Source organism: Artibeus jamaicensis, unplaced genomic scaffold (genome assembly GCF_021234435.1).
Source record: "Artibeus jamaicensis isolate MK-2021 breed Jamaican fruit bat unplaced genomic scaffold, CSHL_Jam_final contig_463, whole genome shotgun sequence".
Classification (NCBI taxonomy): domain Eukaryota; kingdom Metazoa; phylum Chordata; class Mammalia; order Chiroptera; family Phyllostomidae; genus Artibeus; species Artibeus jamaicensis.
In genome coordinates, this window is record NW_026521841.1 from 569,026 (window position 1) to 592,979 (window position 23,954).

The 23,954-nt window shown below is 39.3% G+C and overlaps 1 protein-coding gene across 14 annotated transcripts in view; it reads left to right on the plus strand.

Annotated features, from left to right (window-relative positions):
• The window catches only part of CLASP1 (cytoplasmic linker associated protein 1), a 284,449-nt gene that overhangs the window by 14,188 nt on the left and 246,307 nt on the right, over positions 1-23,954 (plus strand). For all 14 annotated transcript variants that reach the window (XM_053666530.1, XM_053666542.1, XM_053666529.1 and 11 more), the window contains exon 2: positions 18,158-18,642. In XM_053666530.1, the coding sequence (XP_053522505.1) occupies positions 18,445-18,642 (198 nt within the window). In that variant the 5' untranslated portion in view covers positions 18,158-18,444. The remainder of the gene's footprint in view (positions 1-18,157; positions 18,643-23,954) is intronic.

Genomic DNA, 23,954 nt, shown 5'->3' on the forward strand with positions numbered 1-23,954 from the left:
CACAGGACTCAATAAATTTAAAAGGATGGGAATTATACAAAGTATTTTCTCTGACTACAATGGAATGAAATTAGGTATCAATAACAGGGAAATTTGGGAAACTCACAGATATGTGAAAGCTAAACAATATACTAAGTCACCAGTGGTAAAAGAGGAAATTACAAGAAAATTAGACAATATTCTGAGGTGAAGGTGATTGACAAAGAAATAAACAACCAACTTACCATGATGGCAATGGTAGCACAATAGGATGAATACTTACAGTCACTTAACTGTACACTTAAATGTGGTTAAAATGATAAATCTTATGTATGTTTTACGGCAAAAGAAAACTGCCACTCATTCAGTGTTCAACAATAAAATGTTATTGAGCGAGCACCTGCTATGCTTCATGCAGGAGGAAAAAAACAACATACCAGAACTTAGAGGAGTCAGTGTAAGCAGTGCTCAGAGGGAAATTTATAGATGTAAATACCTATATTAAAAAAGGAGTAAGATCTTAAATACCTAGTAAGAGGAGAACAAAGTAAACTAAAAGAGCTAGCAGGAAGAAAAGAATAGATTAGAAATAATTAACATAGAAAAAGTAGTAAAAATCAACAGACTAAAAATTGAAAAGATCAACAAAATGACAAACTAAGTTAGACTGAGGAAGAAAAACAGGAATAGGACTCAAATTAATACAATCAGGAATGAGAGAGGACATCACTGCAGACCTTACAGAAATGAAGAGAATTATAAGGGGTTACTAGGAACAATTATGACAACAAATTAGATAACCTAGATGAAATGTATGCATTCCTAGACAGAAACTACTGAGATTGACTCAAGAAAATAGAAAATGTGACTAGAACAATAACAAGTAAAGAGATTCAATTAACAACAACAACAAAAATCCCACAAACAGCCCAGACTCAGATGACCTCACGGTTCATATTCTACCAAACTTAACCAAATGCAAGTTCTTCACAAACTTGAAAATAAAAAGGAGGAGGTGCTTCCCAGTTCATCCTTTGAGGATGTCCTTGCTCTGTTACCAAAACAGTACAAAGACATCACAAGCATGTTAACAGACCAGTATCCTTTATGGATAAACATGCAAAAAAATCTCAACAAAATACTGGCAAACTTAATCCTGTATCATACCTGGTTTATACACTGGTCCAGTAGGATTTATCCTAGGAATGCAAGCTTGGTTTAATATCTGAAAATCCAGGTAGTATGCATACTAATAGGATAAAGGACAAAAACATATTATTGTCTTGATAGCTGTAGGAAAAACATTTGACAAAATTCAATACCATTTTATGATAAAAACACTAAAAAAAATGGGAATAGAAAGAAAAAACTTTAAGTGTGATAAAGGCCATCTGTGAAAACTTGTAACTCATGTCATAGTAATAAAAGAAATGCATTCTTCTTCAAATCAGGAATAAGACAAGGATGTTCTGTTATGGGACTTCTATTAATATTGTACTGGAGGTTTTAACCAGGGCAATTAGGCAAGAAAACGAAAAGGCATCCAGACTGGAAAAGAAGTAAAACAGTCTATCTGCAAATGAGATGATCTTATGTGCAGAATATCCTAAGGAACCCACTGTAAAACTATTAGAACCAACAAGTAAGTTCAGCAAAGGTTCAGGATATAAGAGTGATATACAAAAGTCAGTTGTATTCTTATACACTGGTAGTGAAAATGAAACTAAGAAAACAGGCCCATTTATAATAGCATCAAAAACAATGAAAAACTTGGCATAAAATTAAGAAGTGTAAAACTGTGTATCAGACATCATTGAAAGAAGTTAAAGATCTAACTGAATGGAAAGACATCCTATGTTGGTGGATTGAATGGCCTACATAATATTGTTAAGATGGCAGTACTTCCTGAATATATCTGCAGGTTCAATATGCTCATTAAAATTCCAGCTGCCTGTTTTGCCAAAGTAGACAAGTTGATTTTAAGATTTCATATGGAAATACAAGGGACCTGCGATAACCAAGATAATCTTGAGAAAGAAGAATAAAGTTGGAGGACTTCTATAACTTACTACAAAGTTATAGTTACCAACAAAGTCTGGTACTGGCACAGGATAGACATAAAGATCAAGAGAATAGAATAGTAGTCCAGAAATAAACCATTTACATTTATAGTCAATTGATTTTATAGTCAAGCATGCAAAGAGAATATTCAGTGGAGAAAGAATAGTCTTTTCAACAGGGGTGCTGGGACAAGTGGTGGATGTCCACATGCAAAAGAATGGATTTTGGTACTCCCAACACAGACACTGTCCTGGGGTATCCTGCTTTTTCTTTCTTGTCTTGTAATTGTCTACCTCTTGTAATTGGGCAAGGGAAGAGGTGGGAGCATGGGTAGAGAGATTTGCCCTGTCCTGGGTTAATGGCAGATGGGTTACGTTACCATGGTCTGTTCTCTTTTCCCTGTTTGGGGTGGAATGGGTAGATTTAATAGAGAAACTGGGGTAAACAAAGGAATGAATTTGTGTACTTTCCTCACACACATGTAAATTAACTCAGAATTAATCATAGACCTAAATGCAAGATCTGAAACTATAAAACTCCTGGAAGAAAACACAGGTGTAAATCTTCATGACCATTGATTAGGCAGTAGTTTGTTTATTTTCTTAAAAAAAAAATATTTCAAACACCCTGGCTGGTGTAGCTCAGTGGATTGAGTGTGGGCCTGCGAACCAGACCATCGCAGTTCGATTCCCAGTCAGGGCACATACCAGGGTTGCAGGCTGGTTCCCTGCAGGCCAGTTCCCAGCAGGGGACACATGAAAGGCAACCATACATTGATGTTTCTCTCCCTCTCTCCTTCCCTTCCCCTTTAAAGATAAATAAAATCTGTAAAAAATATATTTTATTTATTTATTTAGAGACAGGGGAAGGGAGGGAGAAAGAGAAGGAGAGGAACCATCAATGTGTGGTTGCCTCTCACATGGCCCCTCACTGGGGACCTGGCTTGCAACCCAGGCATGTGCTCTGACTGGGAATCAAACTGGTGACCCTTTGGTTCACAGCTCGAGTTCAGTCCAGTGAGCTACACCAGCCAGGGCTATTTTTCTTTTTTATTGTAGTAAGATAGACAATGATTTCTTAGGTATGACATCTAAAACACAAGGTAAAACAGGAAAAAATAAATTGGACTTCATCAAAATGTCGAACTTTCTTTGAAATGACACCATAAAGAAAATGAAAGCCCACTCCACAGAATGAGAGAAAATATTTGTAAAACATATATCTGATAATGTGCTTTTCATTCAGAATATATAAAGACTTTCAGTCAGCAATAAAAAGACAATCCAATTACAAAGTAAGCAATGATTTGGTGTGACATTTCTCTCAAGATGTCCAAACGTCTGAAAAGTTCATGAAAAGCTCAACATTCTTAGTCATTAGGTAATGGAAACTTAAACCACATGAGATGCCACTTTACACTCACTAGGTTGGCTATAATAAAAAGATGGGCAGCCCCAGTGTGGCTCAGTTGGTTGGAGTGTGTCCCATAGACTGCAAAGTTCAGTTCCTGGTCAGGACATACCCAGGTTGTGGTGTTGATCTGTAGCCAGGGCACATATGAGAAGGCAACCAATTGATGTTTGTCACATGTCTGTCTGTCTCTCTCTTCACCCCCCCTCCCCTCCCCCAAAAAAGGCAGTGGAAAAAAAAAATATCCTTAGTCAAGGATTTAAAAAAAAAAAGATGGATAGTAAGTATTGTTGAGGATGTTGGAATCCTTATTCATTGCTTGTGGGAATGTGAAATGGTATTTACTTCCAGTTACTTATATCTTTTTCAGTGTCTTTCTTTAGTGTCATAATTTTCTGAGTTAAATTTATTCCTAGGTATTTTATACTTTTTGAAACAATTGTGAAAGGGATTGTTTTTTTAGTTTCCTTTTCTGATAGTTCATTATTGTTGCATCTGATTTCTGAATATTTACTTTGTATCCTGCTACTTTACTGAAATCATTTATCAGTTCTGGGTATTTTTTTATTTTGGTGACATCTTTAGGGTTTTCTGTATACAGTATCATGTCATCTGAAAATAACAACAGTTTTATTTCTTTCTTTCCAATTTGGACGCCTTTTATTTCTTCCTCTTGTCTAATTGCTGTGGCTAGGACTTCTAGCACTATGTTGTATAAGAGTGGTAAAAGCGGATATCCCTGTATTATTCCTGATCTTAAGGGAAACTCTTGTAGTTTTTGCCCATTGAGTATGATGTTAGCTGTGGGTTTCTCATATATGGTCTTTATTATGTTGAGGTTTGTTTCCTCTATTCCCACTTTGCCAAGAGTTCTTGTCATAAATGGGTGCTGGATTTTATTAAGATTTTTTTTCTGCATCTGTTGATAAGATCATGTGGTTTTTATTCTTCATTTTGCTTATGTGGTATTATGTTTATTTGATTTGTCGATCAAACCTTGCATCCCTGGAATAAATTCCACTTGATCATGGTGTTATTATATTTTTAGTGTAATGCTGTATTGGTTTGCTAACATTTTGTTAAGGACTTTAGCATCTATGTTCATCAGGAATATTGGCCTATAATTTTCCTTTTTTGTAGTGTCTTTATCTGGTTTTAGAATTAGGAGAATGCTTGCCTTGTAAAATACGTTTGGAGTCTTCCTTTCTCTTGAATTTTTTGGAATAGTTTGAGAAGGATAGATATTAATTCTTTGGATGTTTGATAAGATTCATCTGTGAAGCCATCTGGTCCAGGACTTTTGTTTGTTGGGAGTTTTTTGGTTACTGCTTTAATTTTACTAGGTGTAATCTGTCTGTTTAGATTCTCTGATACCCCCTGATTCAGTTTTGGAAGGTTGTATATTTCTAGGAATTTATATGTTTCTTTTAGGTTGCTTTAGTTTGTTGGCATATAGTTGTTTTGAATATTTTCTTACAATCTTCTGTATTTCTTCATTGTTAGTTGTTCTCTAATTTCTGATTTTAGGTATTTGAGTTCTCTTTCTTTTCTTGATATGTCTGGTTAAAGGTTTGTTAATCTTACCATTTCAAAGACCGTCTCTTGGTTTTATTGATCTTTTGTATTTTTTATTTATTTAAAAACTATTTTATTTATTTATTTTTAGAGAGAGGGGAAGAGAAGGAGAAAGTGGGAGAGAAACATCAATGTGTGGTTGCCTCTCATGTGTCCCCTGCTGGGAACTAGCCTGCAACCCAGGCATGTGCCCTGACTGGGGATCGAACCACGATCCTCTGGTTCGCAGGCCTGTGCTCAGTCCACTGAGCTATACCTGACAGGGCTGATCTTTTATATTTTTTAGACTCTTATTTTATTTACACCTACTCTGATCTTTATTATTTCCTTCCTTCTACTCACTTTTGGCTTTGCTTGTTCTTGCAATTTATTCTTTATCCCTTCACCTTTTCCACCAGCTAATAGTTTTTCACCATATATTTTATGGAAGTAGCATCCACTGATTACATGTACTCAAGCATTTAAGACTTTCATCCTGCTTTGCAAGTTACATATTATATTCCATAATACTAAAGGGGAGTTTTTCCTTCATTTTGAAATAGTAGTACCTGATTTTTCATTAATACTTTTCTATTTGTAATTATAAAAATAACATTCATAATTTAAAAATTAGAAAGTACAGAGAAGCATAAAGAGGAATCTGTAATCTTACCACCAGAAATTAACCAATGTTAATGTTTTTTTTTACTACTTACATGACCTACCTTTTAATGTAATACGGTGAATGTTCTTTTTTTATTCATTTTTTAATGGCATTTATATTATAGTTATATTTTGTCATGACTTCGGTATTGTTAATTATTTTTCACACTGGGGTGAATGATGGGGAAAGCAGTGTTTATTAACTCTGATTTTTTTCTACTGCAGAATATTTTGGTCACTTTGATCCTGATTTAATGATCTTTCCAAGGAAAATAATTGTATTTCCACCCAGATTCTTCTGATTCATCAGTTCCAAGATTACCACAGCACTGTTAATTTTGGGTGCCATATATTGACTCCTGGGTCTTGTCTGTTATTCACTGTTTCTGCTCTGTGCCTGACTTTTATTTTCAAACTTTTCAAGAATAAGGATTCCTTTTAGTGTCCAGTATCACAGAGCTCTCTCTAATTGGAATTCCTAGTACCTGTCAATTTAGAAAAGTTATCAAACTAGAAATAAAAGATTAGAAATACTTCATACATTATCTTTGCATGAAAAGATCATAAATGCATATATACACATTAGAAAATATTAATAATCAGTTCATGGATGTGTATATGGAATTCTGACACATTTTAATAACTCTACTCTGTCACCCTGTGGGTGGGTGTCAGATATTTGGCCTGGTGATACAAATTTGGGTGTCATCAGTTTATAGGCAACTTTTAATTGATGGAAATAAATGCTGATCATTTTGGAGTGAGGAAAATGAGAAGGCAAGAGGCATTGGTCTAAGTCCATTAACAGAGCTCTGGAAGGGGAGGAGTAGAGGTCATTAAAGAAACTTGAGTCTGTGCAGCCAGATGTCTCAGAAGGTGAGATCGTTTGTTTTTAGAGAAATGGTACATTTTTCAGAGGAAGAAGTAGTGAGCTTTGGAACGCTGCTAAGAACTGCAATTATTGAAGTCATTTAGAAAAGTCTTCTTTGGATATCAGCATGGATGTCTTTGGTGATTCTGACAAGAAAAGCTCCTGTGTAGTGGTGGTGGGAGAAGCCCTGTTTATGGGGCCATTGAACGAACAGGAAGTTCATCGGTGTAGTGAGTTGGTGTAGATAGCTGTTTAAGGAAGCCTCACTATTAATGGCGGTATTGATGAAAGACATCTGAGCTTAAGAGAAGGCCTTGTAAAGATGTGTGATTTGGAGGAAGTTATAAAGTACTGGGAATGAGTCAGTGGAGGAGAGCTTGCTGATGCTGGAGAACAGACATTTGGAAAGTCAGAGGTCTGAGGAGGAGAAAACTAGAGTGCTTTCCTCATATCATAGGAGAAAGAAAGATGCTGGTGGTGGAAGATCTAAGTTGCCTGATACTGCTTGCTTTTTAACCAAGTAGGAGGTTAGAATATCATCAGGAGGGAGCTGCAGGGTAGGATAAATGGGTGTTTGGGAACTTCATTTTGAAGGGCAAGCAAACTTGCTAGAGAATCTGAGTTGGAATGCCAGGTGGTGTTGAAGGCCTTTTTGAAGTATGCAATGTGTGTGCTTGTTTTCTTTCCATGATCGACTGTTTTCTACAAGCATGAGAAGGCAGCTGATTGTGTTGAGTTTATCCAAGGTTTGAGTTCACTAGGCAACTATTACAGAGAGAGAAAGTTGGGGGTAGTTTCAAACTATTAACATGCCCATGGAATTTAATCCAGACTAAAAGGGATGTGAAATTGGAAAGGAGTTTATGGAGTTGAGGAGGTTGGGGCCATGTACTTGAACAAAAGAGCTAGAAGGATGGGCAGTTGTGGTTGGAAAGTGGGAAATAAGACAAGGAGAGGTTGCTGATGCCTGAGAGGAGACATCTTTAAGGCTAAAGGTCTGTAGAGCTGGAAAGGAGGGGATGTTGCCCTCCACTTGTTTGTTGAAGCTACTGTGGAAATTCATAGGAGATAGGTTAGTTTTTGGCTACATATTTACATGGTGAAAGCCAGGGCTGTATATCTGCATGGTTGCAGTTTACATCATTGAAATTTTCAGCTGAATTCCCTCAGGCAGCATTTTGTATTCCTTTCTCTGCCATCTACACAGCACCTTCTACAACCTCTGGTGTAGGGCTTGTCCTGATACTATTATAACTGTTTGCATTTCTGTCTCTTCCATTTTTCCAGGCAACCACCTCCTTGAGGGCCGTGAACCAAGTCTTGCGTTCTGTGGCTTCCGGTAATCAGAATAGTGTACACACATTCACTGTTGCTGGCAGAGCAGGGCAGTGTCTTTTTAAAATTTCAGACCAGCCTGCTTGGCTGGCGTAGCTCACAGGATTGAGTGCCAGCCTGTGAACCAAAGGGTTGCTGGTTTGATTTCCACTCAGGGCACATGCCTTGGTGTGGGCCAGATCCCCAGTGGGGAGCGCATGAAAGCCAAACACACATTGATGTTTCTCTCCTTCTCTTTCTCCCTCCCTTCTCCTCTGTCTAAAAATAAATAAGTAAATTCTTTAAAATTTCAGATCTTATTATAATTATAAAAATTTTTATAGTAGAAAAAGTCTTATTGATAGAAACATACCACTTTGGACTTAGTGTGAATAAATTCTGCTAATTTCTGGCTTTCAAAGTTGACTTTTAAAGTATTGTTCCTTTTCCATATTTTCCAGGAAGATTTTTGATGTAGTTATCGATTAACTGATGCAGGTAACTTAAATTGTACTTCTTGCTACTATGATATAGATTATTATTTTATCAAAGCTTCTTGAGTGGTTTATTTGTGATTATTTTTTGTGTTTTTGTCAATTGATGGTCATGGGAACCAATTCAATGATAATTGGAATCCCGTTTGGTGTGTGGTGAATAAGGAAAACAGCTTCACCAATGTAAGACGGCTCCATTGTGATACCACATAGCTGTGAAAACAGCATAGCCTCCAGGCAGCCCTGGTGCCAGGCTCCTCTTAAGCTAGATAGCTCTTCTCTGCTCTGTGTCTGCATGTGTTGTGTTCTGATGGTCTGGCCTGTGCTTGTCTGTTCTGCTGTATTCTGGTGAGACATCTTCTGTGTTTCAGCTCAGCTGGGGAACACAATCTTAAGTCTTCAGGGAAAAGGGGAATTTCACTCTCAGAGTCAAAGGGGGCCTGGCTTTTATAATCAGAAGTTCTCTCCTCTGTTCCCTGATTGGTTCTGTCCTCATGCAAGTGAGGACTCCAAATCCTCTCAGTTTAATTGGTCCAAGAGGCACTGTTTTGATTGGTTAGAAGAGAGCCATTCTGGTTGGTGGTAGTTGTGTCGCTTCGATTGGATGGGGAAAGCCTCAGTCCTTTTGGGTGAAATAGAATTCCAGGAACTTTTTTATCAGGGCCGGCTCAGATGGCCGAAACACAGGGCAGGCAGGCAGGTAGTGCAGGCTTCTCCCTGAAGTGTAGTTTGCAAAAGAGGACCCAATAAATAAAATCAAATTAAAGAGAAGTAATAACTAACTCCACAGAAATTCAAAGGATTGTAGGAAAATGTTACAAACAACTATATGCCAACAAATTGGACAATATAGATGAAGTGGATAGATTCCTAGAATCATTCTTCCAGAACTGAATCATGAAGAATCAGAGATTCTGACTAGATAGAAAGAACTAGTAAAACTGAAGCAATAATAAGAAACTCCCAACAAAAAAAAATCCTGGATCAGATGGCTTGACAGATGAATTTTACCAAGAAAAAATTTAATGCCTGTTTTTCTTAAAGTACTCCAGAAATTTCAAGAGAAGGGAAAACTCCCTTAAGACCAGGAACAAGACAGGGATTTCTGCTTTCACCATTCTTATTCAGCATAGTAGTAGAAGTCCTACCACAGCAATCAGACAAGAAGAAAAAACAAAAGGCATCAAAATTGGAAAGGAGGAAATAAAACTGTAATTTGCTGATAACACGATACTGTACATAAAAACCCTAAAGACTCCACCAAAAACGTACTAGATTTGATGAACAAATTTGGCAAAGTAGCAGGATACAAAGTTAGTATTCCGAAATCAGTGGCATCTCTGTACACCAATAGTGAATATCAGAAAGAGAAACTAAGAAAAAAATCCCATTTACTATTGCAACAAAAAAATAAGGTAACTAGGAGTAAATTTAACCAAAAGGTGAAAGACGTATACTCGGAAAACTATAGGACATTGAAGAAAGAAATTGAGAAAGATATAAATGAGTTGGGAGCATTTACAGTGTTCATGGATTGGAAAGACATCATTAAAATAAATGGTCATGCTACTGAGAGCAATCTATAGATAAACAATGTATTTCACAGATCTAGAACAAATATTCCAAAAATTTATATGGGACCAAAAAAAACTCCAGATAGCCTCAGCAATCTTGAGAAAGAAGAATAAAGTTTGGAGTATCATAATATTAGAAGGCCATTGTAACCGAAACAGCCTGGTACTGACACAAAAGTATGTTGATCAATGGAACAACATAGAGCCCACAAATCAACCCATACCTTTATAGTCAATTTAATACCTAAAAAGGAGGGAAACAGCATGCAATGGAGTAAAGACAGTCTATTTAATAAATGGTGTTGGAAAAATTGGACAGGTACATGCAAAAAATGAAACTAGATCACCAGTTTACACTACATACCAGAATAAGCTCAAGATGGATAAAAGCCTTAATTATAAATCATAAATCATATAAAACCTTAATTATAAATGAAAGCATAGAAATCATAGAAGAAAACATTAGCAATAAAATCTCAAAAGACACATAGTGTAGCAATCTTTTTGCCAATGTGTTTCTTAGGGCAAGGGAAAAAATAAACAAATGGGACTACATAAAACTAAAAAGCTGCTCAGCAAAAGAAACAACACAAAATGAGTAAGCCAGTGTATGGGAGAACATATTTGCCAATGATATATCTGATAATGGGTTAATTTCCAAAATACATAAAAATCTTACACAACTGAACACCAGGAATACAAACAGTGTAATTAAAAAATGGGGAAAAGACCTGAATATACACTTCTCCAAACAACATACCCAGACAGCCATTAGATATATGAAAACTGCTCAGTGTCACCAGTCATGAGAGAAATGCAAATTAAAACCACAATGAGACATCACCTCACACCTGCCAGAATGGCTACATCAGTAAGTCAACAAACAAGTTCTGGTGAGGATGTGGAGAAAAGGGAACCTCATTGCACTGTTGGTGGGAATGCAGACTGGTACAGCAACTGTGGAGAATAGTGTGCAGTTTCCTTAAAATATTAAAATTGTAGCCAGTGTGGCTCAGTGAGTTGGATTATCCGAAAAGTTGAGGGTTTGATTCCCATTCAGGGCACATACCTGGGTTGTGGTTTTGATCCCTGGACTGGGTGTGTAGGGGAAGCAGCTTCTCTCTCAAATTGGTGTTTTTCTGTCTCCCTTTCTTAATTTCTCTCAAAAAGCAGTGAAAAAACAACAAAAAAATGGAACATCCTTTTGACTCAGTGATCCCACTTCTGGAATATGTCCTAAGAATCTTGAAATGCCAGTTCAAAAGAATATAAGTACCCCAATGTTCATAGCAGCATTTATAATGGCTAGATCTGGAAATAGCCCAAATGCCCATCAGTAGATGAGTGGATAAAAGAATGGTACATTTACAGAATGGAATACTACACTGCTATAAAAATGAAGAAAATCGTAACCTTTTGTGACAGTGTGGATGGCCCTGGAGATTATCATGCTTCGTGAAATAAGCCAGTCACAGAAAGACAAATACCATATGATCTCATTTATATGTAGAACCTAATGAAGAAAATTCATTGACAAACAAAATAGAAGCAGAGGTATGAATACATGGAACAGACTGATAGAGGGGAGGTGAAAGAAGGTAATGGATGAAAGAAGGTGAAGGGACTAGCCAAAGAACATATATGCATAACCCATAGACACAGAGGACAGGGTGGTGATGGCCAGAGGGAAGGGTGGGTATGGGCTAGGTGGAGATTGGCAAAGAGGGGAAAATGGGGATATCACTAATATTGTCAATAATAAAACAGTAAAAAATTTCAAATTGAGTAAGTAAATGTATACATAAGTAAGCCACTAGGAACCCTTTTTAGTAGGTGTCTTCTTTTCTAAGGTTTATATTTTTTATTCTCTACATGCCTCAGCTATTTAACGTTTTTATTATTTTTTCAAAGATTTACCTTATTTTTAGAGAGAGGGAAAAGGAGGGAGGAAGAGAGGAACACCAGTGTAAGGGAGAAACATCAGTTAGTTGCCTCTTGTACATCCCTGGACCAGGGACTGAACCTGCAACCCAGGCATGTACCCTGACTGAGAATTGAACTGGCAGACTTTTGCTTTGCAGGACAATGCTTAACCAACTGAGCTACATTGGTTAGGGCAGCATTTTCATTTTCAATTAAGCGCTCATCCTTTGGACTTTGAATGAGGCGATAACAATATGATGTACCATAAAATAGTGGAAAGAATACAAAACTTGGGGGCAGGTAGATCTGGTTTTTAAATAAGGCCTTACAGTTATTAGCTTTAAAACCCTGGGCAGTGTTAGTTTCTCTAGGAAACTAACCTTTCTGAGATTTGTTTCTTTATCTTCAAAGTAGGAATGCTTATACCTGGCTGGTATCTCACTGTTTCTGCCTTACCATACTTCTTCCTTCAGCCATTCACAAGTCCCCAACTCCCTCATTTGTTCATGTTTTTTTCTCCTATTAAGTGCCATAACTAATGGGTACACGGTTTCTCCACATTTTAAGACAGAGCTCAAACCATTTTATTCACATTTTAAGACAAAGCCCAAACTAAGTCTTGTTTATGTAATTTTGACTTGGTCATTCCTGACCTTCTTGATCCATCCCTTCTCTGAATGACCACAGTAATTGAACACCTTATTTGGCAGGTGCAACATTCTTTTTGTGAAATTAAGTAGTTGTGCACCCTGTGTTTGTGGTGAATTTTTATATTGACAGGCTTTTTTGGTGAGTATGTATATCTTGTTCTGTCCAGGTATGTTGGAAGTACTTACACATAAAGTTATACACTATAGTTATTTCTTTTTATTTTCTGTAGGGAGTTGTGATATATGATGTGACTTGCTTAGACCAATAGAATGTGTCAGAAGTAATTTGTAAGTTCTGAGCCCTGGGCCTTGAGAGTCCTAGCAGCTTCTCACTTTGCTGTTTTGGAATGCTAAGTTCATTGTAAAATGAGCTTAGGCTGTATTTATGAATGGTTAGAGATCATGTGTGGCAGGATATCCAGCCATCAGCCGGTACCAATGCCTCAAACATGTGAATGATGCCATTGTAAAGTTTTTAGCCCCGGTCAAGTTGGCAGCTGACAACAGCAGCATGAATGATCCTGTGCAAGATTAGCAGAATCTCCCAGCTGAACCCAGCCAACCCACAGATTTATGATGACCATTAACTCATTTTAAGCCACCAGCTAAAAATGGTGCTACTTTTAACTTCTAACTTATGGAGAAGTCTACAGTAGACTTAAGAAATTGCAGAGCTTCTGGTTGGTTCCGTTCTCCCCATTCTCCACTGTTAATACTCTATAATTGTGTACCTAAGTGCCACAGAGTAGTTATGAAAAGTAAGGATAGACATAGGAACTAGAATTAAATAGTGTCTTCTGCAACCTCTTTTCATTCTTAATCTTTTTATAAAGGCAAAATCCACAAACTAATTCTATCATGCAAAGGAAGGATTGCTGGATTGGTTAATTCCAATATGCAAACAAGGGAGGTGAAAACTACTAGGAAGGAAGTCTACGTATGTCCAAATAACAGTTCTAAGATGATTATGGCTCCAGGATGTTTATGGTTCATTCCTGAGCTGAATTTGTCAACTGGTTTGGCAACTTAATAGCGGCACCTCTGAGAACTGAGGAACAGATGTGCATAGACCCCATGTTTCTTAAAGCCTCCTGACTCTTTTCATAATGACTCAGCAAAGTTGATTCCATTTTATAGGAAGGGGCAAAAGTAGGTTTACAGTTGTTTGTATGGAAAGTAATATAATTAATAAATAATAATGTAAGAATAAACTGTTTTGTATACTCACTATAAACCTACTTTTGCTTCATCTTGTATATTTTCCACTATCATGGTAAAGCTTGCTCTGTTACTTTCTGCTTTAAAGGGAGCTCTAAGGGAGAATGACCATTGTCATGACCTTTGTTGCTTTGCTCCTGTACACCAAGATGTTGTGGCAGGAAAAGGGTAGAGAGCACCTTGGCACCTAACTGCCGTATTTTGCTGTTTATAATGCATTCCCAAGTATAATGAGCAACCATGTTTTTGGCCCAAATTTTCAGGAAAAAAATCTTTTGCTTTAATTTTTTAAGTCAATTATTTACTTACATTTATATACTGTTTTGTATTACAAAGGAATTTTAGCATTTATTTTGAACATATTATGGTAAAGAAGTTTTATATAACAAATAATTACAAAACACAAAAACCAATACAAGATATTTCAGGTACTGCCATGTAAAATGTGCATCCTTATTTTTCCCTCAAACATTTGGGCAAAAGAGCATGCATTATACATGGCAAAATAGAGTATTTTAGTAGGGGAATGGTGATGTTGAGGAATGAAAGGCCTGTCACAATTGGGATTGGGTTTGAAAGACTTGGGGCATTTTTCAGAAATGCCTGAAATTTATCTTCCCTAGGTGATTGATTTAGTAACATTTAGTGTGGCTCCATAGCTTCCATAGTGAGATTTTGCAAAAGAAGAAAATTTAGCTTGATAATTTAAGGAGACAAAAGTTTATTCTTGGTTCTTCTAACCTCATCTACCTTTTCTTCTGTATCATTTTATCTTTTATTTTGGAAAATATGTGAAAGTTAATCTTCATTTATTTTTAAAATAACTTAGAAATAGTGTTACATTCTGAGTAATTTCTAATATCAACACTACTACAGAGTGATGCTCTTTGTGATGCCACTGTCTTGAACGATGACTACAGGACCAGCCACAGGGGTTAGGAACAGGTATCTGTGGATGCAACGAACAAATTCCACAGACTACAGAAGTCCTGTGGAGAAAAAGAGACAGCATGGCCACTCTCTGAGAAGGAAAGTACCCTGACCCTTGCCTGGACAGGCTTTTATTGCTTTTCTGGGAGTATTACCTCAAGGAAGGTCTTCATCAATCATTGTCAGGCAGTAATGATCAAACAATAGATAACATACAAAGAACTCTTAAGGGATTATTCTGAGTCAGGGTTAGTTAGTTAAAGGGCTACAAAACTTTGGGAAACTCATTTCATGCTTGGACCCTTATCAGAAAATTGAGGACTTTGTTAGCAAAGCAGATTTCACAGGATTTTATGCATTCTTTCTTTGGCTTGGTGACTCAGGGGAACCACCTGTTTCTGCTTAGGGCTGTACTGCCCTCTGGGATTGTTTCAGGCTTAAATCAGGCAGGGGAAGTAAAGCAGCCAAGAGATTAGGAGATTTCTTGCAGACAGAATGAAGACTCAGATCAGACAAAGCTGAGGGGCAGGGGTCCATCACCCCCTTTTTCTATAGCGCCCCCATCCCCAAGTCCTTCCCTGAGGGCCCCTTTGAGACTGTGCCTGTCTTAGTTTATCCCTCCCTTGGGGAATCTTACCCATCATTGTCTGACGGGTCAGGGGTCAGGCTCGGGGCTAAGCAGGGTGAAGTAAAGGAGGCAGAGGCAGTGCCCCCACCAGGGAGATAAGCTTTGTCTCCTTAGTAGCTTATGGTCCCAAGGTCTTTCACTTAGCCTTAGCCATGGGGGGTGGGTTACAGCTTCTGAAAGCAGGCAGGGCAGTTCCCAACACCAGATGGCCTCACTCATGTCTGACACTTGGTGCTAAAAGTCAGTTAGCACCAGAGCATGGTGGGTTCTTATGTTTAGGAAGCTAGAGAGCAGCTTACAGTGTGGCAGTCTTAGGGCAGCATTCTGAGAGGGCAGGCTCCAGTGCTTGCTGTCAGACCTCTGCTTGCTTTGCAGTTGCTGATTTCCATTTGGCCAAAGCAAGTTGCAGGGGCAATTTGAGAGTCACTGTGGGAGGTTGATAGGGGACTTAAGAGTTGGAAAATTTTAGTTCAAGGTAAATAGTTATAAGTTTAGCAAGTAATGTATAAGTTAAAGCTTTTGTTTCAGAAACTACAAATAAGGTCCACCCTGGCTCCTGGGAAAACAGCTGACTTCACTTCCTGGGGCACTGCTAAAGATTACCACCTGGGGACAAGTGGAAGCATCCAGGCCATTGTATTTCAGGGAGGGGCAAATGACCACCTGCCCCTGGGAACAGCTAACTGCCCAGAACAGGAATGTTGCAGTTTCTTCAACCTGTCCCTCCATGAATTTCAAAACTCCTCACCGTACCTTGTTTATTCCCTGCTATAAAAACCTTGCCTGGTAGCCCTGGCTGGTGTAGCTCAGTGGATTGAGCACGGGCCTGTGAACCAAACGATCATGGTTCAGTTCCCCGTCAGGGCACATGCCTGGGTTGCAGGCCAGTTCCCAGCAAGGGATGCACTAGAAGCAACCATGCATTGGGGGAAAAAAACAAACCAAAAAAACCTTGCCTGGATTAGGGTATGAACCTGCTATCTTATCAGATTCATAAAGAGTCAGTCTCTGTCATTGCTTACTATGTTTGGTAGTGACAGGCAGCCCGAATGCCAGTGTCCTTTCCAGTTTCAAGGTGACTTAGGTTCCACCTTGGTCAGGGAGGGGAAGCAAAGAATTTGTGGCCATTTCACAAGCCCAATCTTGTTTGATCTGCTTCTTGAGCTAATATTGGGTGTAGAAAGGAAAGGTACTGTTGGTTTCTTCTGTATTCCTGTATCACTGATAACTTTTTTAGTCCAGCATATGAGCTGTTGTGGAACTGGAGATACTTTGAATTAAAAATTGGACAGAAGGGTAATAGCTGCTGTTACGTATTTCAGGATCTTGTGAGGGAGGGACTAAATCCAGGATACAGAAATGACTGGAAAATAGATCCCGCCTCCCTTTAAGGAAGGATTGCTATGTAAGATAGTGAGTTTCCTTCTGCCCCTAGCCTGCTGCATTGTCAGAAGCAGTAAGGCAGAGGATGAGTAAGCATGCACCAGGGGCTCTGAAGGCACATTTTCCTCATTGAATGAGTTGACTTAAATGATTCTTATTGGTATCTAAAATCTCTGATTCTAGAACTTGTAAAAACCACTGTGCTTTTTGTACTAACAGGAGGGATAGGGCTGCTTGATGTTAGGGAAAGAATCACTATGCTCCAAGTGGAAGAGTTACCTTACACAGAATTTTAATTTTACTTGGTTTGAAAGTTTAGATTTCCTGCTAGAACTTCTGAGAGTTGGGATTCATGTTGGCTGTGAAAAACATTTCTCTTTAGCAGTGTCAGTGTCAGGGAGATGCTGCATTTTGAAGGTCTGCTTTTTGTGGATCTTTGTAATAGAATAAAAGGCATTTAAGTAAAAAAATTGGTGTGCAAAATTGCTCCAGCAACTATAGATCGAATGGTCAGCTTGTTTATTTAATGAAAATTATTTTGGTACCTTTTCTGTATCATGTGTTTTGCCCTATCCCAAACGTGATTTTGAGATCTCCTGCTTTCGTAACAAAATGGCCAGGCCCAGATGGTGCGACTGTCTGTCAGTGGAGAACACTGTGTCAGTAACTGAACAGAATATGAGCTGATTTCATTTTTTTTCCTTCATTACTTTCTTTGTTGGGAGCATGGTGTGGTAAAGTCTATTTCTCACTCTGTTGTAAACATACTAAGCAAGAAGTTTAATGTAGGTGCTGGCTTTGACTTTGGTTAATGTTGCCAGGCTTGTCACTTTGGTCAGTGGTAAACTGTGGAGTCCACTCCATTTCTAACATTTAGTTGTTTAGAAAACAGAGTAAGGCAATAAGCTCCAGATACAGAGTGATACATTTTTGGTGGGAAGCAAAATTTAAGCTATAAATAAATATGCCAGCTAAAGCTGAGATTGCTTTGCTGGCTGCTGGTGCATTTATGAGCTGGAAAATTGTGAAAAACATTCAACCCACCAACTGTATAGCTTATTGGCTCTTTGACTTGGGCTTCAGTGGTTCTCCTGGTAAAAATAATAATTATGTGCCCTGGTTGGTGGGCGTAGCTTAGTGGATTGAGCATGGGCCTGCAAACCAAAGGGTTGCTGGTTCAATTCCCAGTCTAGGGCACACGCCTGGGTTGCAGGCCAGGTCCCCAGTGGGGAGCATGTGAGAGGCAACCACACATTGATGTTTCTTTTCCTCTCTTTCTCCCTCTTTTCCCCTCTCTAAAAATAAACAAATAAAATATTTTTTAAAAATCTCTCCTTATTAAAAAAATATGTTATTCTGATATGGTTGCCAAACATCTCTGATTTTCACTCTACTTGTGAATAGATTCTGCAGCATGAACTGCTTTGTCTTTGATACAGTGTATTAGAACATTTGAGTGTTATGTTATCTGTGCTGATTTGTTGTTCTCTCCTCTTACTTTTCAGAATGGACTGCTGAATTCCAAAGTATTTGAGACCCAGTAGTAGAACATCACTCTGCCACTCACTCCTTTATCTTTTACTAGTTATTTAAAAACAACTTTTAATATCCTACCAGCTGCGCTTCAGACACACATGGTGCATTGTTGCCATTCCCCGGATTACATCTTTGAAACACAGACTCTTAATAATCTTCAGCAAACAAAGAGACGACCTCCTGGGAACATTTACTGGGAGGGGGTGTCACCCTGACTGCCCTCTAGCTTTTTCTGGATCTGGATTTGAATTTCACCATGGAGCAGCCTCGCATGGAGTCCTGTCTGGCACAGGTGTTGCAAAAGGATGTGGGGAAACGACTGCAGGTTGGCCAAGAACTTATAGACTATTTCTCAGACAGACAGAAGTCTGCTGACCTTGAGCATGACCAGACCATGTTAGATAAACTTGTGGATGGACTTGCTACCTCTTGGGTGAACTCTAGCAATTACAAGGTAAGCTGTGCATTAGAAAGCACTCTGGGTGGCTGGGCTGCCTTGGTGGATCAGAATTGATCCTTAGGAAAAAAAATTCTGTCTGAGTGATTAGCATGATTCCTTGCCTTCCAATAAGACACAGAGTGTGAATTGTTAACCTTCCCTGGAATCCTCAATTTCCTTTTCAGGGCAGATACAGAGCAAAATAGAACAGTACCCAGGTAGAGGTGTTTTCCTGCACCGGTGTGTCCACCGGTGCCTCTGCAGAGACGTGCTCTTTCAGGCCCAATCTCGTGGCAGAGACACGCTCCTTTGCCTCAGGCTGGAGCACTCATCAGCCCTGAATGACTCTCCCTGGGTCCAGAGTGGCAAAGGCATTCTCTCCAACCAGTTACAGGCGACCTTAACTAGGTTGTTAGATACAGAGCATTTCTGATCAGAAACAAAACAATGGCAGAGACTTGCCCCATTACCAGAAAACCAGAAAACGAGTAGTTGAGGTTTCCTTTCCTCTAGGTTTAAAACTTTCAAAACCTTTCCTACATAGTTTTACCCATCCCGATTTAACCATAATTTCATTTTAATCCCTGCTCCTTTCCTACACGGGGGAAAACTATATTTAAACTCAGTATCTGGCAGCTAAAAGTCCCTAGATTTCCATGGACATCCTGCAGCTTTCTGAACCTTAAATCTTGCAGACACCCTATAAATGAGATGGTCGCCCTTGGAGCCCAATTCATGACCTTCAGAACCAGAGCCATCACTATCAGAACCAGTTGCACAGAGAACGTGACTGGGGCAGTGCCCACACAGCAACAACACACAGCAACCAAGTTTTCAACCCAAAACACTTTCATGTCTCTGCTCCCTCCCCACTTCGTTTCCTTGTCACCTTTCCAGGTGTGACTAGGCGGCCAGTGCCCTCAAGAGCTCAGAGAAATCCTCAGAGACTGGGAAAATTCCAAAGCCTCACTCTCTCGAACCTGAGGGGGTCAGTCTACAACGGACAATTATCGTCCCGGCAGAGTTGCCAAAAACTGTTAACAGAGGTCCAAGGGGGGGGGTAGTGGGCAATAGTGGGCCTACCTAGGGATGCCAAAAACTGCTACAGAACAACAGGCCCCTCCCAAGAACGGTGTACTAATACCTACCAGGCTCGTCTGTCCACCACCAGAGGAAAGACATCTCTCAATGCCAGAGATTTGTGAAAAGAAAAGGAAAGGAAAGGTTTATTTAATGCTATACAGACCTAACGTCTTCATTAAAATATCCAAGTCCTTTAGGATATCCACCTATGCACACAGCACTCCCTTCTCCCCGTTTGAACTCCGGGTACTGTAAATCAGGAAAAGAGCACACGTCCATTTTTTCCAGACCGCGGGTACCATCAGCTGTGTTGCGGTCCAGGCAGGATCTCCAATTAATCCAAAGTCATGCAGCACCTTCTCAGGTCCACTGGCAAGAGTTCTTTGTACCCATTTTTCCATGCAAAGTCTCTCCTGCTTCCCAGGCCACGTAGCCAAGGGGAGCACCCCAAAGCCACATGGGCTTCTTCTACCAAAGCTGCAGGGGTCCGTACTCCACCAAAAGTGTGTGGCTTTCTTCTTCACCTGGCTGCAGAGGTTCCCATTCTGGCAAAGCACGTGGTTCTCTTTCACCTGGGCCAGAGGGGGGTCCCCACTCTGCTAAAACCTCGTGGCTCTCTCTCCAATGGCTGACAAGTATGCGTTTAAATCCCTGCGCCAGTCCTTTGCAGCCCCCATTTCTGACTCCTCCCACAATCAGTTACACCTGCCAGGACTCCCCATCCTCCTAGCTTTACTAGGCTGCCATAGTAAGTCTGGGCAGGTGTGGCCCTATGGTGTGGAGCCAGTCAATTCCAAGCTCTCATGCCGGCACTGTAACTCAGGGGACCAGCCCCCAGTTCTGTTCTGGGTAAAAGTCACTCCCTTCTCCCTGGCTCTAGGCATGGCCACAGCTGTTTAACATATCTATGAAACCAGTTAAAGGTTATAGATACGTTAAATGACCATTCCAGAGGTTAGCTGGGAAACTGTTGCTATAAAAAAACAGCTCTCAATAGCCCTGCTCCATTTGTCCTTTCCCCAGCTGGCACCTGGGGGGGCGGTGAGGACATCTTAATATTTCCTGGACACTTTGAGTTCTGGACCCCATTCCAAATCCTTTTTTGGGGCTCCCCTCTTGGCTGTGCCCTGTTACAGTCATATACCAGTGAAGCTGAGCAGTATTCTTAGAGGAACCTGGCAAAGTGGTAAGACCTTGAAACTGACTTGCCAGGCAGTAGCAGCCATTGAAGGACCCTTGGGGGAGCAAGGCAATTGCAGCATGGGTGCTAGACTGCCTGAAGAGTTAGGGGTCTGATGAAGGTAGAGTGGACTAGGACCAATGGGAAGTGAGGGAGAAACAAATTGCAATAAAGACATTAGGGAGGAGGACTGGGTGCTTATTTTTGGTATGTTTGGATGTATGAAGGACAAGGAAGAATGTGAGAAGTCTTCAAGATTTCAGGTTTCAGGATACAATTTATTGGCTGTGAATAGCCTTGTTTAAAAAAAGGTGGTCAAGTTCTTGTCCAGCAGGATGTGTTTGGGTGTGTGTGTGTTGATTTGGAGAGGGCATTTTAAGAAAAAAATGCCAAATGATTAATTTTTAAGAATAATTTAGAAAAGTAAACATGGAAAAATTTTGTCTTTGGCTTCTTACTTTGGCTGAGAATCCTAAGACTTATATGTGTAAACCAGTGGTTGTTGGAACCAGTTCAATGCCAACAGGAATCCCCAATTTGGGGTGTGGTAAAGGGGAAGAAGGAAACTTGATTCAATGCAAACAACTCAGTTGTGATATAGTACTACTATGAAAACAGCATGGCCTGTGGAGTAGCTTAATAGTGTTACAGCTTAATTATGAAGCAGTGCAGGGCAGCCTGGCTGTGAGTATGCCCTGGGGCTACTTTCCTCCACTGCCGGACAGCTTTGCTCTGCTTGCTCTGCTTGCTTTGCTTTGCTCACTGCCAGTCTGGTCTGTTCTGTGTTCCCCATACTTTACCTTTTTACTCCTTTTGGTTTTTTGTCTGGTGTTTTAGGTGTAGTCTTAAACACAGACTTCAGTGGAAAGGGAAAGTGCACTGTCTGAGCCAGAAGTGAGCTGACATATAGAGAGAAGGCTCTACCCTTGTCCCTGATTGGCCCATACTCATGCAAATGAGGACTTCAGATGCTCACGGTTTGATTGGTCCAAAAGCCATTGACCTTATTGGTCAAAATAGCCACTCTGATTGGTTAAAGAGGATGCTAATGGAGATATAGAGTCCAGCTCTGACTGTATGGGGAGTCTCAGTCCTGTTGGTTGAACTACAGTTCCAGGAACTCCTTTATAAAGGCTGGCTCAGAAGTCAGGAACAGAGTGCAGGAAGGCACTTCAATGTTGGCTTCTCCTTGAAGTGCTGCTTGTGTTTCCATGAGAGGCCCCTGTTTAGAAACAGCTGCTCAAAATACGCTTTTAATTTGAGTCCAGTTAGTCACCAGGTGTCTTTCTTGGTAGCTATCTTCTTTCTCAGGGTCTTCATATCTTTGTGATTTATATGCATATCTTGGGAAACACATTTCTTAGGGCTGATCAATTGAAGTATTTTTGCAAATGCTAATTGTAAACAATAATTTCATTTTTAGTACAGTAAAAGTGATGTGTCTGTTGTACAAATAAGAACAAACTAACACTACTTCTGACAAAGTTATAATGAAAAATTGACAATTCTGGGTTTTTTGCCATGAGATAAATATATTTTTTAAGATTTTATTTATTTACCTTTAGAGGGGAAGGGAAGGAGAAAGGGAGAGAAATATCAACCACGAGAGAGGTATGGCCTCTTGTGGGTCTCCTGCTGGGAACTGGCCTGCAACCCAGGCATGTGCCCTGGCTGGAAATCGAACCATGATCCTCTAGTTTGCAGGCCCACACTCAGTCCACTGAGCTGCACCAGCCAGGGCGAGATAACTATTTTTTATTTATATCCATAGAAAAGAGGTGGAGAGAATAGTTTCGTAAAAATAATTATACTACACATGCAATTTTGTTAGCTTTTTTTTAGGTCGAATGTATATAATGGTTATTTTTCCAAATCAGTACATTAGATCACTTATGAATTAATGTAATTTTAATATATATTTTTTTCTGCAATTGGTTAGCCATTATTTTTTTACCCATACTTTGTTGCTAACATCTAGGCCAGCAATTTTCAATTATGGCACAATGGTGTGCCACAATAATTTGTAAAACATGTAATACCTGACTGTTTAGTCAGGGGCACTGACATCTTTTACCTTGGATTGATTGTCAAATTAAAAAATACCAACAGCCAACACAACAATAGGTGTTTGGTATGAATGAATCAAAATTGTGGCCATTTTTTTGGTCAGATTGTCAGAAAATATATTTTTGCATGCGTTGCAGAACTTCCATAGTTAGTTTACGTATGCCATGATGAAGAAGGTTGGAAATTGCTGACCAAGGCAGTTCCTAGTATTTTTGGTCATAAGCACCGCTACACTGAAAATCTTTGAACATATATATGTTTATACCCTCTCAGTGTTTATCTGTGCTTAAAGTTCTGAAAGGTTGAATTGCTGAGTCAAAGTTGCCTGATTATCAGTGGTGCATGGCATTAAGCATTTCTTTTAGTATATTTCTTTTTCGATGGGTACAGGCTATCTCTGTGTTGCTAGAAGTAGCATTAAAGAGTAATTCTTTTTTTGACATTTCAGATAAGAGCAAATTTTAGGAGGATATAAAGTAAATAATTTCATTTTTGTGAATCCTGTTTTCCCCTTAAATGTCTGCTGAAAATTTGTTCTGGGTGTGGTGCATAATGTTAACAGAGAAGGAGATGTCAATAGTTAGGAGGAAGAAGTGCTGATACCTTAATAAAGTCTACTCGGAAGTAGATTAAAGAAGTTGGGTCTCTTTGTTGTTCTTTAATTCTATTAGCTTACTTTTTTTCCTACACAGAATGAGAATAATACTGATTTATCTTCTAAGAGAGTTGTGAGGAGAAAAACTGTCATAATCCCTTTCTTTGGAATGTTCCTCTCCTTTTTCCAAATGCTTTCTTTCATGGCTACTATTAACCTAAATGTCAGCTCATCTTAACTGGTCCGATGTTTAACTGGGAGATGCTAAACGATGGTAAGTAGATGGCAGTTTTGTTTTTTGTTGGGCAGTGAGGGATAGGTATGTGATCTTATTTTGTTCTTCATATCACACTCCAGCCTAGCCTAAGGAATGTTTTTAAAAAACCAACTTTTAAAGAAAAG